The following is an 18,010-nucleotide window of genomic DNA, read 5'->3' as shown; positions in this document are numbered from 1 at the left end:
GAGTTCTTGCTATTCTCAGTTTCAAAGACTATGAAAACTAGCACCCCCACGGCCACTTTCTTTTTTGGCAGGGGGGAAAGCTGCTCGGAGGATGACTGAATAACCGAGCTGTTATAAATTAGATGTACTGTCACTTTATTCTTTTGCTTTTATTTTGTGAACGTTTTTTAAATAAGCATCCTGCATCAGTGGGCAGGAAAATGATTCTCTTTCTAGCAGTGTTAGAATCCTTCTTCTCAAGCAGAACAATATTTCTGGGAAACAAATCCCTGATAGTTTTAGTTCTCACAATCTCAGCACAGTCACATTTGCTGCTATCAGTACAGATACAGAAACCATATTAAAAACAAAACAATAAATTAAAAGTCTGTTTTCAAATAAATTTTAGTGACATTCAAATATTCAATACCCAACTACTTTGAAATCGTAATATAAGTCACAAACTTAATTGCCTTATTATGCTTCTAAATTCACCAGACTCAGGAATTTAAATAGTATTTTTTTCTAGGTGAAATCTAAAAGCCACTTCTAAGTGACATCTGCAGTGCATCTCTGCAATGCTTATTTGGCATACGAATTCTCAACAGGCTGATTGCCTGTTTCATGGCATCTCTCTCCACACCCAAGCTGTTGATTTGCAAAGCACACACTCCACTTACCATCTTCCTTAGTTGTATTGATCCACCACCGACTGTACTGTCATGCAGGCTGCCCGCCCCAGCTCTGGGATTCCAGTGATGCAGCTGCACAGACTGCCAATTTCCATTGTCTGGTTCTAAGCCTGCACCCTTAAAAATCTTAAGTTATTCTAAGTTAATGTAAATTATGTCCCCTAGGTTATGAAAAATTGTATTCCCTACATTATCTTGACCTTTTAAAATGACAATGAATTAACATCTGTTAATTAAACATTTAATCACATTAGTCACTAATGAAAGCAATGTTGCAATTATAGTTTGTTATCTGTTCTGGAAGCATGACTGCAGACAGTGCACGTTTGTGTGCGCGCATATGGGGGGAGAGCTTAACACCAAGAAAGACTGGAAATACTTTTTTAAAAATAATTTATTCCATATGAAGAAAGCAGAAGATCCTACATAAACAAACTTTCGTAGTAGCTAGCAGAAGTTGCTGCATTCAGTTCTCCATAACATAGATAGATCACAACAGAATTATTATAACTAACAGGAAGGTCACAATCACCCAGTCACAAAGTGTCTATTTTTTCTCCAATTATTCATGTTTTGCACACTAAAGCACAGAGTACACATATTCTATTAAATTCAGGATAATACACAGAATTAGCATAGTATTGCTCACCATGGGTCCTCCCTTAAAACATCTCCTGATACAAAGTCAGACAAAAAGCCTAGAAAACTGTTAATCCTGTATAAAGATGAACAAAATAAGATTACAATTCCTATCTCTGTATTAGTTCATTTAAAAAAAAAAAACAAAAAACTTCTCAGATGGAATGTTTCAAGTAGCTGTGTTAAACATCAAACATGTATACCAGAATGAAGGCAGTTGCAAGCCGAATGTGCACCATGTGCACCATTTATCTAGGTAATAACAAAAAAATTGTTTTTGAGACTACTGCATTTTCATGTAGCAAAGAAAAAATCCCCAAACAAAACAAATACATGCATAGGCAAAAAAAAGCCAAGGGAAGTTTCTGAACATTCATCCAATTATTAAAACATTTTTAAAAGGTGGAAGACTAGGAGCAGAACTATGCCAAAAGACACCAATATGAGAAATAACATTTTGGATCTAAAATGTTGTCTCCTTTTTATAAAAATATTTACAGCTCTGTAGAAAATTTCAAGCCCAATACATCACATCTGCAAATGGCCACAATTATCTGAGTAACCAATAGGTCCTGGAGATCTATGTATTTGATAAATCTTCTGAAATACTAGTAACTGTATTTTACATTCACTCATGGCAACAGGTACGTCAGTTCAAATTAATAATTTCACTGCAGCAGAAAGCAGATGTTGAAGGTTTCTGTAGTCAATTGATAAACAAGATCACAACCAAGAAATAACTGATTCATGCAAGGTATTTTGCTTGTTTGCTTGTGCGAGTTTTGGTCTGGGCTGACAATTATGCCTCAAGCACTATTTCTTGTCAAGGCATGGTCTCTGAAGAAAAAAAAAAGGAAAAAAAATCTACACTTCTGAAAGAGACACTGTCTTTCTGTCAATCTATTACAAAAGATGATGAGATAAGAACACAATACAATGTACAGTGTATTTTCTTTGGTTAGGAACTGTCATTGTCAAGATGTCCACTGAATGTATGTACTGAATGTGTGATGCGTGCCATATAGCTGCATTGATAACCTAGTCTGGTATATTTACAGATGAAATGAGATTATCAGATATACTGAGAAGAGATTGCACCTTAAAGGCCTCGTTTTAAAAGAAAAAAAGCAAACATCTGTTAATTATTTATGTGCAATGAAATATATGCAGGTTTGTCTTTTAAATCTCCTTTCTGATGCTTCTGTGTCAGGACAAGATTCTCAATTCATCTATTGATATATAGAGACCATCTATTGATATATAGAGACCAAAGTCTCTATATAGTAAACCAAAGCAAGTTCCATTATTGCGTATTTTTACAATCTGCTTCTTCTAAGAGCCATTCAATTCCACTTAGCAATCCAGTTAAAGTTGCAGCTACAGTATCTTGTACCTGTAAAAATAAAAAGCTAATGTATTACAGATAACAGGCAATGTAACAATATTTTAGTAGCACTGCATGTCTATCTTTTAAGTCAGAAATACTCCTCAAATCTAAATTTTCACCACTGGCTTCCATATCCCTTAAACAGGGTTCCTGAGAGTATGGTACAAAACAAAAACACTATGGTTTACAGAATGAATTATGAGACCCATTAAAAAAGCCTTGCATTGATATCCAGGTGAATTTTACCTTAGTCACTCCACTGGTAATTCTAGACAATTTTCTTTACTTTACAGATGAGAAGCTACTTGCAAATTCTTCTCATAATTCTTAGAGGAAAATTGTCACCAACTTTAGAACTCAAGGCGTATTACTACTTCTCAGATTTTGTAATGTATTATAAAGCACCTATTAGAAATGGTACACTTTTTAAGCTTGTGAACGTTTTCTTTAATGAAAAGAAAGGAATTATCTCAAATCAGGATTCGACCAGCTGGTCAAGAGGTGATTCTCCCACTATATTTAGCATTGGCGCAACCTCACCTTGAATATTGGTTGCAGTTGTGGCCTCCACAACATAAACAGGATGTTCAGGTCCTTGAATGCATCCAGAGGAGGGCAACCCCCTTCAAGACCCTTCCTTACCTTCTGGCTCCAGCTGAAGTTTCTTATGTGTACCTAGGCAAGCCACTTACCTCCTAGCTAGGTGCTACTTCATCTAGGCTAAAGCTTTATCTTACAGGACCAGAGAAACTAAATTCTTCATTTAAGTGGAGTGCTCACATAATACTAGTGTTGAAAGCTTGCTTAGGTAGGTACAGTTCAGGAACTACAAATTACTTAACTTAAATTACATTTAAGCCACACAGAAATGGAAAAAAAAAAAAAAAGGTTTAAAAGCAAGTACCATCCAGGGCTGATTTAGCAGATTTAGTTGCAACTGATGTGCCATATAAACACAAGGAATTCTTTTCACATCATCATGAGAGATGCAAGACAGAACTAGCAGAGGTCTGTTCGGAGGTCCAAGGGCTGGATCAATCATTGCCAAAATATGAGCCAGTTCCTCCTGACGATCATGTTCTAGGAAACAATTTTTAATTTGTACGTATTACATATATGCAAATCCCAAGGAGAACATTTTTTTTTGTCTTAAATATTTTTTAAATATTTAAGATCTCAGCGGTGAGGCAACACAGAGCTAGAAGGGGTATAGGCAAATTATCTCATTCTGCTTAACTCAAGGCCAGATCATCTGTCTTCATGTCACACTTAGCTGTTATTTAAAGATCTCCATAGATTTCCACAGATGGCCTATTCCAGTCCTTAATGTCAGAGCATTTTCCAGGTACCTCTAAGTCCAAAACTGCAACAAACCACTAAAAAATACTGACACGCTGTACAGTCAGCAGCCCTTCCCTACCGACTGTATTTTTCCTCTTAGTATATCCCCTCACATTTTTTACCCTTTTCTTTCCTGAGCTAGACCTTTCCATCCATTTAAAACTGATGAATGTAACGACAATTAACATGATAGTTGTTTGGATTATTCTTATTATAGGACTGTCCTGAATAGAGCTAATTGCATCTTTTTCTGCACTCTTCCTGGTGGAGGCTCTCTTTCCAGGCTATTATACCATAACCACCATTCCAGGCTGGTTCTCCTACCCACCCCCAAGGACTTTTTGTTTGGCTTGGTTTAATTTTGCTTTTTTGAAATCCAAATCGCTTCCCAGATCTAGCTTAGAGAGCAGACATATAAGTACCAACCATAACTGAAAGAAGGGGCTATAACACCTCACAGGGAGCTAACAGACTACTTAGACAGGTGACCTCTTGGACTGGGTAAGACATGAAGAAACAGCACTAATGAAGTTGATTTTGAAATAATCAGAACATGGATGTTGATGTATTCCATATTCTGCACAAATCTTTTGTGACATGCCAACCTTTCATAAAATATGAATAAAGAGAAAAACCTTACTTTTATGAGCTTCTGCATTAGCAACATAAATGAATCCATCAACTACTTCGCACACCTTTTTAACTTGAGCTATTACATTGTAGTGCACAGCTTGCTGATTTCCTACTACACTGTTCTCTTGGTAGAACATCTTATTCACAACAGCAGCTTGCTCTTCCCTTGCTCTCTTTCTTTCCACACTGCAAGGTATTAAAATATTTCAGTACTCAGATTAATTAAGTAGAAAATGCAAAAACAGGATCTAGGCAGCATAGCAAAGGGGCAGGAAAATAGCTTAAGTGAGCAAAAGTTTCATTCCTCACACATTTTTTCCTAGTGTATGTATACAGATAGCTAGCAATTTGCAAGAACCTACGAAAATACACTCCAGGATGAGTTTATACAGCGTTTCAAATGGGAATTAGTCAGGTTATCAAGATAGACAAGAGCACCTGCTATGTCTTTGTCATATACGTTTGTTATGTATAAGGTTTGAAAAATAAAGTTATTACTTCCACGTGAAAATTCACAGGTTGAAGAAAGGAAGGCAAAGACTGAAGGTATGTATTGAAGCTTCAGTTTATAAGGAATATCCATGCATATGAACATAGGCGTGAAAACCACATCACAAAACTGTAAGGAGAAGTATGAAAGAACAGAGAAACTGTCCTTTTTTGTGCAGAACAGATCTTACCTGGTGGTTGAATACAATGTCAGAATATTGAATTTTTGATTGTTATTAAACTGAAAACTGACTCCTGATCCAATTCCTGCAGGGAAAAAAATTGAGCATATGAGATTACAAATACTTAGTTATTGAATATGACAAAGTGGTGGGCTGGAAATTCCAGTGGTGCTGTACAATGGATATATCCAAACTTAGGTATTGCTGCTAAGGGTAGCATATACATTATTTCATGGTGAAATTTTATACGTGCTCTAAATTGGTCACACAGACTATTAATTTAATTAAAATAAATAGTATTGAATTAAAATAAGAAGGTATTTCCATGTTTTTATATTTAGATTAGAACCTAGAAACCCAGGTCAGAGGGGAATTAGATTTGCCTCTATCAGCCTAAACCAGCACAGAAAATGTTCTATACTATTTACAACAAGCTGCATTGAGAAGGATACGAAGTAGAAAAAAAGATACCAACTCTAACAAGTTGTATTTTCACACTTCCTGTAAATATAATGTAACCATTACAACTGTGCTGTGCTTAAATAAAAGATATAAAGTAATATACATTTTTGTCTGGTTTGGATTAAGGTGGAATTTAGGATTTAAAACAGAAGTACAAAGAGCAAAATCTTGATATGGTACTGTACAAATTAAATCATTAAATTTACTGCAGCTACAACTTGATCACAATGTTTATTACATTTATCCTTCTGAATAAATACAAACTGATTTTTTTTTTAACCATTATGCTATTGATTTTCAAGGGAAGCATTAACAAACATCATTTTTGTTTTCCATTTCTCACCAATGTTTTTGTGTTTAAAGATTTATTTAAGATTTAAATGAAAATTAAAAACAAAACAATACAAACAACAACAACACCATCATTACCATGAATTCGTCTTTGAGGTAGGCCAGCTACTAGCAGAATTTCTGGGCACGTCATCATCTTTCGCACTAAAGAGTTATCCAGCTCTTCCAAACCCGGCCCAAACATTGCAAAGCGAGGTTCTGCCTGAGTGACCAGTGACTGCAAAAAGGAAGTCACAGCCCCATACCGGGGACGGCTTGATTTCCAGCTTCTTCTACTCTGAGGACAGCTTTTTTTGTATCTGTGAAATAGACACAAACTAGAAATTAAACGCAAAATACAGAATAGGTATTAATCAACGTTTACTCAGGTCCCACGCTTCTCATGCTTTGTTACTGGTACAACTCAAGCACAGGTGAAAAATGCTGAAGTTCAAAACTGATTATTTCAGTCAACAGGTTAAAGCAGGTAAAAGCATTAGTCCTTCCAAATTCCAAATGCTGACTTGTTGGACCTTTAATATACTTCCATGGGATGGAATATTTAGTTTACTTAAAAAAATAAAGTAAAATTATAAACTCTCCCAGCCTCACTGCACACACAGCATTCATAGGATAAAATAAAAGCTGCTGCGTTGCAAATGGCGTAAAAAAATAGGAAAATTCTGACTGCACTTCCAACCTTCATTAAACTGCCTCTCTGTTTACTAATCGTTCACTCCACCTGGAAAGGACCATTTCCCATTTAGGAACAGAGAACACATGATGTGAAAGAAGACAAGCTGTTGTCTGCAACCTTATGCATTCACTTGATGGAGAAGCTGGAAGGCATGAATGACTTTAGTAATCACAGGGAAAGAAGTAACAGTGACGGAAGGGACAGACTTCCTGGAGAAGCAGATTCAATCTTTGCTTCGTTGGACACTGAACTGTGATGCTGGACAAATCACTTCAAGAAAACATTAAATGTGTGCTTCTCTACACTTCACTTAAGATCAGCAACAGCGTTAAGTGCTCACAGACACAATGAAAATCAGTGACAGGTCATTTCCAATATGTGATGCTCTGAAGTATTTGGACCTGAAGACATTTAAATCCAGTGCTCAAAATCAATGATATTTTGCACTCCAGGTTCAAAGCACCTCTTTTCCAGCTGTAAAATGGGGGTGAAGGGCACAGAGACCACAGGAGTCAGTGCACTTTTTGTGAAGCAAAAATTTCATAAAATCATCTTTGGAAAACGTGACTGCAAATTAGTAACTTCTACTGCAAACTAATTAAAGGCATTGAATGAGATTAAAAAAACCAACAACAAGAAACAAAAACACTGCAGAATAATCTGCTTCTCTTAGGGGACTTTTCAATCATCCAAACATATTATGAGTGTTGCTGTGCTTTTCAGCTACACTGGTTGAAATTACAGGCTTTGTCTTATGGACACTAACCATCAGAGCTAAAGCAGTATTAGTACTTATTCCACGCACATTCAAAAATAACATTTTATTTTTTACTAGACTTTCCAGATAAGATATAAAACAAAACTAAGAATCATTCCATTCGCTGTATTTTAAACACTTTTAAGTACTTTTGTCAAAACAATAAATTATTTTTCACTGCAATGAGAGTGAAGAGAATTTTCATCAGGATGAGTGGTGAGCACAGCTTCACCAGTGCAAGATTTTTGGTGGCACAGTGGGCACAGAGTTTACAAAAAGCTTCGATTATTTTTTTTTTTTAAACATCTTACATTCCTGTTGAATTCCAAGGAGAAATACCGGACCAAACGGTCACAGCGCAGGAAATTAAATTTCCAGAGTAAGGGATGGGTTTGAGAACCCATCAAAATGTGAGCAGCGGCTTACAGTTTACTGCTGTAAATACGAACCCTGCCTGTGAGCTGTAAATTGTGCAAGAGAATGCTGAGACACTTACATTGCCATGTAGTCATACAGCGTGTTATCGCTGACTTCTGAGAAGGCTTTATTAAAAATTTCCACATCTGGGAGCGACTTCCAGTCAACGGAGGTCCAGAAGGGGAGATCCCGCAGCAGAAAGTACCTCCAGAGCAGCGGGTCCTGCACGGCCACCCTCCAGTAGCAGCTCGTGCTCCCCAGGTGGCACAGGTCTTGCGGCGAGAGGAAGGACATGATGTTCAGCTGCACGTCGATCTGAAAACACCGAGACCGGCGGCTGAACCCCCAGGGGGGCTCGGCGCACGGCAGCCCCGAGGCCAGCGGCGAGGAGGAGGGGAGGACAGCGGGTCCGAGCTCACCGGCAGCGCCTGCAGGGCGCTCGCTTCCTCAGCCTCCCCTTCCCCGCCCGCGGGGCCCGGCTGCGAGGCGGCCTCGGCCCGCTCCCTCAGCCCCCGCGCCCAGCGCTCCTTCAGGCCCCGCAGGCGGCCGCGCACGGCGGCCTCCAGCCCGCCCCGCTCCGCCGGCCCGCTGCCCGCCGCCATCCCGCCCCGCACGGCACCGCCGCGGCCCCGGGCGAGGAAGAGGCGGCGCCGCTGCGGCCGCCCCCCCGCCCCGCAGCGCCCGCCCCGCCGCCTCCTGACACCGCGGTGCCGGCCACGCAGGCGGAGCCCTGCCACCCCGCGGCGGTCGCGGAGGGCAGGCTGACAGCACAGCGAGCTCCTTGCGAAGCGGGGCGCGTTTATTTGGTCCTGAGGTAACACAGCATTTGTTTGGCGCTGCCGGTGTTCCAGCCCTGGCCGTGCAAAGGTCCCTCGCATACAGACACGTACTTTGTCAGCATGCTTTTGCCCAGTTCTCGGAAATCCAGAGGTGCGCTGCGTGACGGTCTGCGGCCCGGGTCGCTGTTAGGCGCCGGGTCTGTCGTCTCAAGGCTTTCCTGCTCCCCCTCTCCACAGAGTTTCAGTCCCCAGTAGCACATTTCCCCGCTGTACATCATCGCCAGCAAGTGAGTGTCACTAAATATACCTGCAGAAATAATTCAGATCAAGCACTTTATTCTTCTGTTGTGAACAAGTACACAGCTCGTTAACTACAACCTTTTCTTAGAAAGGCAGCAAAAAAAAAAAAAGGTACAGGCAACATAAGCCTACTAAAGAGGTACACCAAAGAACAATTTTCTGCCATTGTATGACTGATGATGCCCACAAAAGAAGCTGGACCAAGGTCTTGCTCATTGCTCCACCCATTTTTGCCGTTCCATAATATTAAAATCTTTAAGACTGGCATATAAATATGTATAAATAAATAATATATATAAATAATATATAAATATAATATAGATAGATAATATAAAATATGTTTGCCTATTTATCTTAGACAACTTCAGTATTTCTGTACAATCCATTAAGTGGAGGTATGACCACGTATTAGAATTGAAGATAGCTTTTTGAACATCATCTTAACGTGGGTTAACCAGCAGCAGCTTTTGTATTTGAATAGGAAACACATTAAGTGTCCATGGTCACTCAAAGCAAAGAAATCCTACTGAATGAATGTACAAAATCAGTTACTGAATTTGTTCAATCAATGTGGAGCTGAACTAGAGCAATCCCACTTTTGGATGAAATTAAACAAGGTGCTCTGCTGTCCCACTGAGCATTTATTGCATAGGACCAAAGTAGAGGTAGTTTTGATAAGGTATAATGTGAACATCCCATTCTCATCACCAGCTGTTTTACTTTGGAAATCCTCTCCTGCTCCATCACCATACCAGCACCACACTGATATAGTCTCAGATGCTCATGTAATTGCACTGTAATAATGCAACTTACATAAAGCTACAGTGGATGAAAGTTTCCCAACTCTAGCCAACTTTGCTTACACTTTCTACATGGGTGAAGTCAACAATTCATCGTATCTGTTTTCTTCTAGATCTAAACAGGGAGACCAACATGGAAACATTTTGTGCCCTCTGTAATCGTGTTTGTGCTTTCAACATTTGTCAACTGACAGCTATATGGTTATAAACCACAAACACTGTGCACACGGTGTACAAAGCCTCAGTTCATTTTCCTTCAGTGCACTCAAAAATATAGAGAAAATGAACATTACCACCTCAGAAGACTGAGAATGACTCAGAAGAAATTATGGGGGATGAGGAGGGAATCAGGAAAGCGTGCCCGCTTCTTATGTCTGTTAGTTTTTGGTTTGTTGTACAAAGTGATAGTTTTGAATACAAATGAAGTCAAATGACAAAAATACACAATAAAGCATTTCATAAAGTGGAGTAGTTATTGGGGGCATGGGTTGTGCTTTTTTGTTTACCTTCACTGAGTAATCTAGCTGTGTCTTTATCTTGAAGTGAGACATCTTCATTTAGATGAAGAGGGCATCTAAAGCTAAGCATCTTCATCAAGTAACGAACTCCATCATTAAGACACTGAATGCAGTTACAAAATGTGGAAAAAAACACTTTTAGATAAATTCTAATTAATTTAATGATAGCCAAAAATATTTCCAGACACGAATTCCCCCAAACCTTATTTAAAATAAATAAAAAAGTATTTTAAAAGAAAAAAAGTCACACTTTAAAACTGTATTTACGGGCATTCACATATTCATAGCACTTTATAAATTCTCCTTTACCTTTTTAAATATGGCAATGTTTTCTCGTAGCCATTCACTCCTTCCTTTTGCTGTGTGACAATACATGTAAAGCAGGGCTCCTTTTCTCCAGTAAAGGCATTCTACCAACTCTATACCAAGGATGTTAATAGGCTGAAATAAAATCCAACAAACTGTGCTAAGCAAAAAGTAAACCATCTAAACTACTCATACACACACAGTGTTACATTAAGCCTCCAGCTTTAGAGGCTGTACTTAACAGCAGAGGTCGCAGACACAAACCTCATATTTCAGATTTGTATTGCCAAAAGCTTCTGTAATCATGAAACATTAGGAAAAAATGAGCATGCAACATGTTCTTTGAAAAATTATTTTGACAAATTACTATTTAAATATAGCTAAGACATTATTTTTTTTCCAAAGATCTTAAACTTTGCCCATTAAAAATACAAATAATACTATCCTATCCTATTTCAGATTTTTAAGTAATGAAATATTTGATTCTCTCACTGAGTAACACTAGTACTCACATCCTCATTTATGCTGCATTCCCTCACTAGATCTTCTGGTTCTGACAAAATGCTAGTAAGTTCTTTAACTTTTTCCAAGGAAGTTTCTTCTGGAAAATCTTCATCCACAAGCTGGCTTTCCTCAAAATATGTAATGTCTAAAACAGCCTATGGAAACAAAAAGATATAAAATGCAAGAATACTACTTGCAGACTAATCAGATAGTAGCGTGCACTTGAGTATATACACTTGTGTATATACTTGTATATACACTTGAGTTTATAAAGTATTACATTTTTATAGTTATTTTAGCACTTAATTTACAAAAGTAACAAGCTAAAGGTATTGTAGAATTGTTGATGGTGAACATAAACTCATAACCCTTTCTGTCTTCACAGTATCTGTACAATTACTGTCAACTCTAATTTATCTTCTACTCCAGACAAAAGAAGCCCCGTACTTCGTGGATATTCTGTAATTACCACAGGAGTAACAGAAATCCTTCTCTGTTACACCCTCTTTCATACACCAAACCCTCTCCTATACACAGGGGATGTTTTTAAATGGAGTTCTTAATGCTCTGAACACACTACCTGTGTATAAAGCTGCAAAAGCTTGGAAGGGTGTGTTTTCTCGCTCCCTTCATTACAGAGTCCCTCCAGTTTCTCCAGAGCAGCAGAGCCCTTTACGAGGAAGGTATCTGAGGGAAGAACACAACGTCCTCTTAGAACTGCCAGGCACCCACCTAGAGCCCTGCTTCCTCCCCCTTTCCATTATGTTTTTACCCCCTTTGTGATATATCTGAGAGCAGCAGCAGAACAACAAGGCACCAAAACCGCCCCGCTGACACAAGTCCCGACCGGACCGAGGGCACCCAAGGGTGCCGGCCTCCTCCTCAGGCAGTCCCCGGGGGTCAGCCCCCCTCACGGGGGAGCACCACCGGCGCCCGCCACAGACACCCCGCCGCCGCCCCGCTCCCTGCCGGCGCCCCTCACCGTCACCGCCCGCTCCCGTCGGCGCCTCCAGACGCCGGCCCAGCGCCGTCAGGCGCCGCCGCAGTCCCGGCACCGGCACCAGCCCCGCGCCCCCTAGACCCTCCGCCGCCATCATCCCCTCCGCCCCAAACCCCGCCGCCGCCGCCGCCGCCATGCCCGCGCGCGTGCCCGCGCGCGGCACCACGTGACGCGCGGCGGCCATGTCGGGGCGGGGCGGCCTCGCTGCCAGCTCCGCGGGGGCGCGCGGCTGCTGCGTGTGCGCGGTAGCGGTAGCGGGAGGGCCTTGTTTCCCCTCGGGACGGGAGGAGTTAGTGGCGGTTGGTGACGTTACGGTTGAGCTTTTTTAATTAATTAATTTATTTATTTATTTTACGGCTACCAGTTTGCCGTCCAACTTAGAGCAGCTCTCCTCCAGACCTCCGGAGATGGGCAGCTGTCGTGTTGTGAAGAAAAAAAGTTTTATTTCTGCTTGCTGCTGCACCGCTGTAAATCGGCTCTTGCTTTTTTATTCAATAAACACAGAAATGTTTTATCTCAATACGTTATCTATCTTTTAACTGTTCCCCTTTCTGGAAAAACTAATGCATTAGTGCTCGTGTGAGCTCTGCGCTCATGCGGTGCTGGATTTTGATAGTTTACATTTTAAGAGTGACTGAAGACTTTTTCCCCTTCTAGCTTGCAATCTATTCCCAAGTTACTTACTCTATTAGTGCTTAATTCCCACTAAAAAACTGCCTGCAATGTACAGTGCTTGTGAACTGGTAGTGGAAAGCTGCATACATACAGACACAGGTTATTTTGCTGTTGCCTGTTTTATGTGCCTTATGTAAAAGCTATCAAACAGATCAAATACAACGAAAAAGTAAAACCAAAAAGCCAAAAATACCTGCTTCCAGAAATGGTTTGATTTTTTAGGAGAAATCTTTTAATACTTTTTCTGTCTACTGTTAATTACTCCTGCATAGTCCACATCCAAGCACAATTTTTCATCTAAAAAACAGTTGCCTTAAAAGTGAAAGTATTAAGGTAAATAATTGTGTCATTCCCAAGAGTCAAGGAGATAGCGCTTCATGTTTAAAACGAAATGCAATACTTGCCACGTTGACAGTTTGGGGACTGAAAAATGGCTGCGTGTCATTAAGTTCCCTTCTGCTGTCCCAGATACTCTGCTTCCATGGTCTTGCCTTCAATTTTGTGTTTCAACATCCAGTTATGATTTATATTGCTTTCTTAGCAGCTTTCTTTACAACTTGGCAAGTGGGTGAGCCCTTAATAGTGGAGGAGATGTCAGCTAGTCTTTCAAGATGTGCCTTGTGGAGAAACACAAACAAACCTGTAATGGTTGTGTGTTGACTCATTCGATAAAGGAAGTGGTATCGTTCTTCAGTCTGCACTCTGGCACCGCAGCTTATTTTGGCTGTATCTTATTTTAGCTGCATCTGTTCTGAAAGAAAGCTAAATGTATATGCACTGACTTCCATCCAGAAACAGTTACACGTTGTTTCTTTACATATTCAAGGGAGTCTGGATTTGACCTTTCTCATCAGTGGTTTAGCTGGAAGAGATGTGTTAATACCAAGCTGGTGAAATAGAAAGCTGCTACAAATGAAGAGAAGAAGAAGAAAAACAAACACTGGAGACATGAACTTCTGAGGAAAAGAGGACCTCAAAGTTTTTTAGTGTTATCATCTATTCATTTTTCTCCCAACCTGGTTTTGCCATGAAATATTGGTGCAGTCTGTAAGTGGAAGCTATAATGTCTTTCAAGCATTTCTCTTGTCCTGTACCCTGTTGGGAAGTGGGTTGCAAACAAACAGGGTGTCAGGAGTTCTGGGCAAACACCCGTGGAGCTGGGAAGAGAGGGCTGGGCTGAGCCCAGCTGGGATGGTGCCACTGTGCTGCTGTGGGCAAGCTCAAACCTCTGCTTGGGCTCTGCTTTGCTCCTGGCCGGGGTGGCCTCAGAGCAGCTCCAGCATCCATCTCTTCTCCAAGCTGCATCCCCTCTGGCACTAGACTCCTAAGATGTATGTTGCAGCTTGTAGAGCTACTGTGCTAATCTTGGCCTCACACCCTGCAGAGCTCTTTGTTCAGAAGACAGATAAAAGAACATGTCTGATTATTTGAGAGAGCAATGATCTCAATGTGCCTGATGTTTTGTTTTTGCTTAGAAACTGTTGGGATAAAAGCCCTGACAAATGTTTGGAAGATAATGTCATGGTTTTGGGTTTGCTACCTCTCCCCATTCTTTTCAGGGCTGGGAAATCTTAAAATCCAATTTCTCCAAGCTTCCCACAAAGAAAGTTGCATCCCGTATTTTTTTGAAAATTTTCCATGTTTAAGAAGAACATTCTTCCAAGATGGCTCTTAGCATAAATTTTCTTGAAGGAAAAAACATTTTACTCTATAGAGCTACTTTAGGGAATAGTTGCAGTATGGTAAAACAGTCTCTGTTAAAGATATTTATGTGGGGTTTGTAATAATTTGCTGCTTAGTGTCTCCATTTTTAAAACTACTGTTACTAATAAGGGAGGACATGAGGCGTTGGCTATTTAAAAACAGGTTCTGCTCTTAAATTGATGGAAGCACAACAGGTAAACAGAGAAGCGTCACAGTGTGTGAACAGTTCAGGTTGACAGAAGAGGGAGAGCTGTTACTGTTTCATTCTTCGGAGCCAAGCAAATGGCATTGCTGCAACTGTCCTGTCATTTGGGTTTTATATATAAATAAGTATGTGTGTGTATGCACAAATACATATACACAGTGTAAATGTACATGCATGAAGCACATGTTTAAACATTGGTTTTGTGCAGTATCTGTAGAATTACATAAGTAATAAATATAGCCATGATTTTTGTTTTGCAAATTTGTAGCTTCAGAATATACACTAGGGTCTCTTTAAATTCAGTATGTCGTATATTATTATTATTATTATTATTATTATTATTATTATTAGCTACAGTAGATTCTATTGCTGCTTTCCTTCCAAACCACATACTTTTCACTCCTTCTGAGATTTGTGTTTAAATGTGCATGCTGTTAGAGAAACAGACTGTCTGTAACCTAGTTACCAGCAAGGAATTATTTTTGTCCTGTGGTATTCCATCAGCACTCCTAACTATCATGATAAACATGGCTGGGAAACTGGGCTCGCCTGAAATCTCTAAATACCTGAAAATTTCGAACACATTAGAACAACTAATGTCTTGAATATACATAACATACTTCGCTTTAGTGGCCTTCTTATTTCTGGAGGTTAAAGAAAAAATAGTTAGACACAAGCGCATTTTTCCTCTGTATGTTTAGTGTTACCCAAACTAGAATTTAAAGAGAGGAATTGGAAAACCATGGAGGCAGGAAAATGTTAGCTTTGATTAAAAGTACAGACTTGTCTAGGGAAAAAAGCTTTGTGCAGCAATGAATGATATACTTTTATCATTACCAGCAGTCTCAAGAACTTTGCAGTTTTGCAGACTGTGCAAATTTTCTTGAACTATGGCATATAAGTGGGGTGATAAAGAAATCATACTAATTCTGAGAGGAACTTTTTGGATTAAGTGAACTGTATATTTTGATTATGTGCTGTTCTGATCTCTAGAAAGAACACTGGAAGAAAGAGGCTTTCCTTTCACTAAATTTCTTCTCTGACCTAAAGTTACTAAACCTGGTGATGAAGACAGCATTGGATTACTTATGGTTTGCTTTTGGACTGTTCATGTGAAGGAGAAAAAGAACTACCAGACACTATCCCTTATCCAGGAATTCCTAGCAGTTTTAAAGTCTGTGGTCAACATTTGGCTTTGAAATGAACAGCAAATACAACGCGGATATTAATACAGACGTGTTTGGCTGATTTCAGTTTGTAGCAGCATGCTTCAAGTCCTGTAGAATCTGGAAAGGTTTATAATACAGTATTTGGTAGGTATCTTAGAATGACAGTAAATTACCATGATTTCAAGAATAAATTTTTGCTTTTATTTTATCTGGTAAATTACTGAAGCTTGGTGTATATTTGTAAAATGTTAAGTAGGAATGGCAAATTTTCATGAGCAAGGAAATGAGAAGTGACTCACCTATGTTTTTTTTTTTAATTATTATTTCAGTTACAAGGTTACAAACCTTATAACATACAAAAGCATAACAACCCAAAATAGGGACAAATACCATTTTACTGGTTGTTTGTGTAAATTCATGATTTATGTGTGAGGTGGATACTAGACTGGTTTATCTGTCTTACAAAGGATGCTCTTCTAGTAAGTTGTGCTTCTAGTAATTAAGAGGCATTCTATAAAAAATAGTCCAACATACTTGCTCTTTTTACTTATATGTATTAATGATATTTAGTCACACTTATCTGCTATGGGGCTGAATAATACAAGTTTGCTCAAAATATATTACTTGAGGTCAGTCGTGGTTTATTTATATTAGCATATTTATAGCACATGAGCTTCATGAGTTTGTTTGGCTAACAATATCTATAAGAAAGCTGGTCAATATTATAGTACCACTTTTCAAATGTCTCTCTGATTCACAAAGGGAGGTGCGTGCTCTTGGTCTGTTTTACAGAGTGATGTTAGAAGTACCAGGGAAGGTGTGCGAAACTGGAATTTAATCAGAACAGTGCTAAAAGAGTGGAAAATAGTTACCAAAGATTTCCTCCATACTTCTGTGGAATTAAACTCTAGGAAAATGATTTCCAGAGTTCAAAGTCATAATGGATAATGTCACGTCATTGATTAAGGAACTATCAAATTAAGTCAGTCCTCTTAAAATAAGGCTATATATTCAGTCTGAAATATATTCAGGACAGAGCATTGATATTCATATTGATGATGCCAAATGTGAAACTGGGCATAAGGGTGATCTGTAATGGAATTGGACTTTGTTCAATGGATGTGAAATAATTAATTCTGGAGAGGCACGTGAGTGCCAACTATTTATAGCCTCCGTAGGTGTGTCATATTTTTCTTGTCTAACCTTGCATGACTGTTCTTTGTTCTACCTGCTTCCAGTCTGTTCATATTTTGGGTGGTGCCCTGACAAAATAAAAAACACCTGCTTTCTTATGGTGTGGTCACCCGCGTGTAGGACAACATGGTACCTGACCTGCATTTAAGTTTAAGTAGGCTCAGAAAATATAAGATGATTTGGCAGTTTGATTATTGGTTGTTATGAAGTGGCACGTGCTGAACTTTGAAGTTGGAACTGCTCTTCTGGAATGATCTCCCAGGAAAAGGGGAATGTTAGAGCTGGACAAATAGGGATGGTTTCTTGCAGCTGAAGGCAGAATTTAAGTAGCTTTTTAAACAGCTTTTCTATTATATGGTTAATGATCAAAGAGCTGTGCGTACTGTGGACAGCTTCATCATTATGCCTGGCACATCTAATTTATGGGTTCCTGTAGGTGTCAGGCTAGGAGAACTTGCTTACAGTAAACTTCACCCCAGCCTCCAACTGTAACAGATTACTGTGTTTGTGGTTCAGGGTATTATTTCACAGTTGACCTTTAGCTAACACAGAAATAAGGCCATTTGGTCAAAAAAACAAGTGACCAGACTCATGTCCCTACTTGCATGGTCCCACCACTTCATTGTATTAATCTAAGAGTCACATAATGGTTTGGTGTGTGAGGTTGGCTTGCTTATCTGACTAAATGTTGCCTTTTTTTTTTCTTTTATTCTATAGACTAAGTATCAAGCTTATCTGGGTGGCTGTAAGCAGCGTAACTGGCAATTTTGATGATTTTCCCCCAGACAGAGCCTGTAACTTCCTTTTGAGACTGTTATGTGTAACTTACCCTTGGAGAACCTATGTCAGTC

The 18,010-nt window shown here is 39.5% G+C and overlaps 2 protein-coding genes and 1 long non-coding RNA gene across 3 annotated transcripts; 1 reads left to right on the top strand and 2 right to left on the bottom strand.

The window, feature by feature from the left end:
* Positions 1 to 1,047: 1,047 nt before the first annotated feature.
* On the bottom strand, positions 1,048 to 8,607 carry FBXO4 (F-box protein 4). Its single transcript, XM_040540088.1, has 7 exons — positions 8,425 to 8,607; positions 8,085 to 8,320; positions 6,234 to 6,454; positions 5,352 to 5,427; positions 4,679 to 4,857; positions 3,602 to 3,777; positions 1,048 to 2,703 (listed from the first exon to the last, which is right to left on the bottom strand). The coding sequence occupies exons 1-7, from the start codon at positions 8,605 to 8,607 to the stop codon at positions 2,614 to 2,616; spliced, it is 1,161 nt and encodes a 386-aa protein (XP_040396022.1). The 3' UTR covers positions 1,048 to 2,613.
* Positions 8,608 to 8,783: 176 nt separating this feature from the next.
* CZH5orf51 (chromosome Z C5orf51 homolog) lies at positions 8,784 to 12,386 on the bottom strand. Its single transcript, XM_040540089.1, has 6 exons — positions 12,195 to 12,386; positions 11,793 to 11,899; positions 11,221 to 11,367; positions 10,712 to 10,843; positions 10,391 to 10,505; positions 8,784 to 9,091 (listed from the first exon to the last, which is right to left on the bottom strand). Exons 1-6 carry the CDS (start codon positions 12,346 to 12,348, stop codon positions 8,805 to 8,807), a joined length of 942 nt encoding a protein of 313 aa, XP_040396023.1. The 5' UTR covers positions 12,349 to 12,386; the 3' UTR covers positions 8,784 to 8,804.
* Positions 12,387 to 16,883, top strand: LOC121061370. Its single transcript, XR_005815061.1, has 2 exons — positions 12,387 to 12,511; positions 13,714 to 16,883. It is a non-coding gene; the product is annotated as an uncharacterized LOC121061370 (long non-coding RNA).
* The last annotated feature ends 1,127 nt before the right edge of the window (positions 16,884 to 18,010 follow it).

The sequence above is a fragment of the Cygnus olor genome, chromosome Z, assembly GCF_009769625.2.
Source record: "Cygnus olor isolate bCygOlo1 chromosome Z, bCygOlo1.pri.v2, whole genome shotgun sequence".
Classification (NCBI taxonomy): Eukaryota; Metazoa; Chordata; class Aves; order Anseriformes; family Anatidae; genus Cygnus; species Cygnus olor.
The sequence above is the reverse complement of the archived record's forward strand: the minus strand, read 5'-3'. Positions and strand labels throughout refer to the sequence as shown.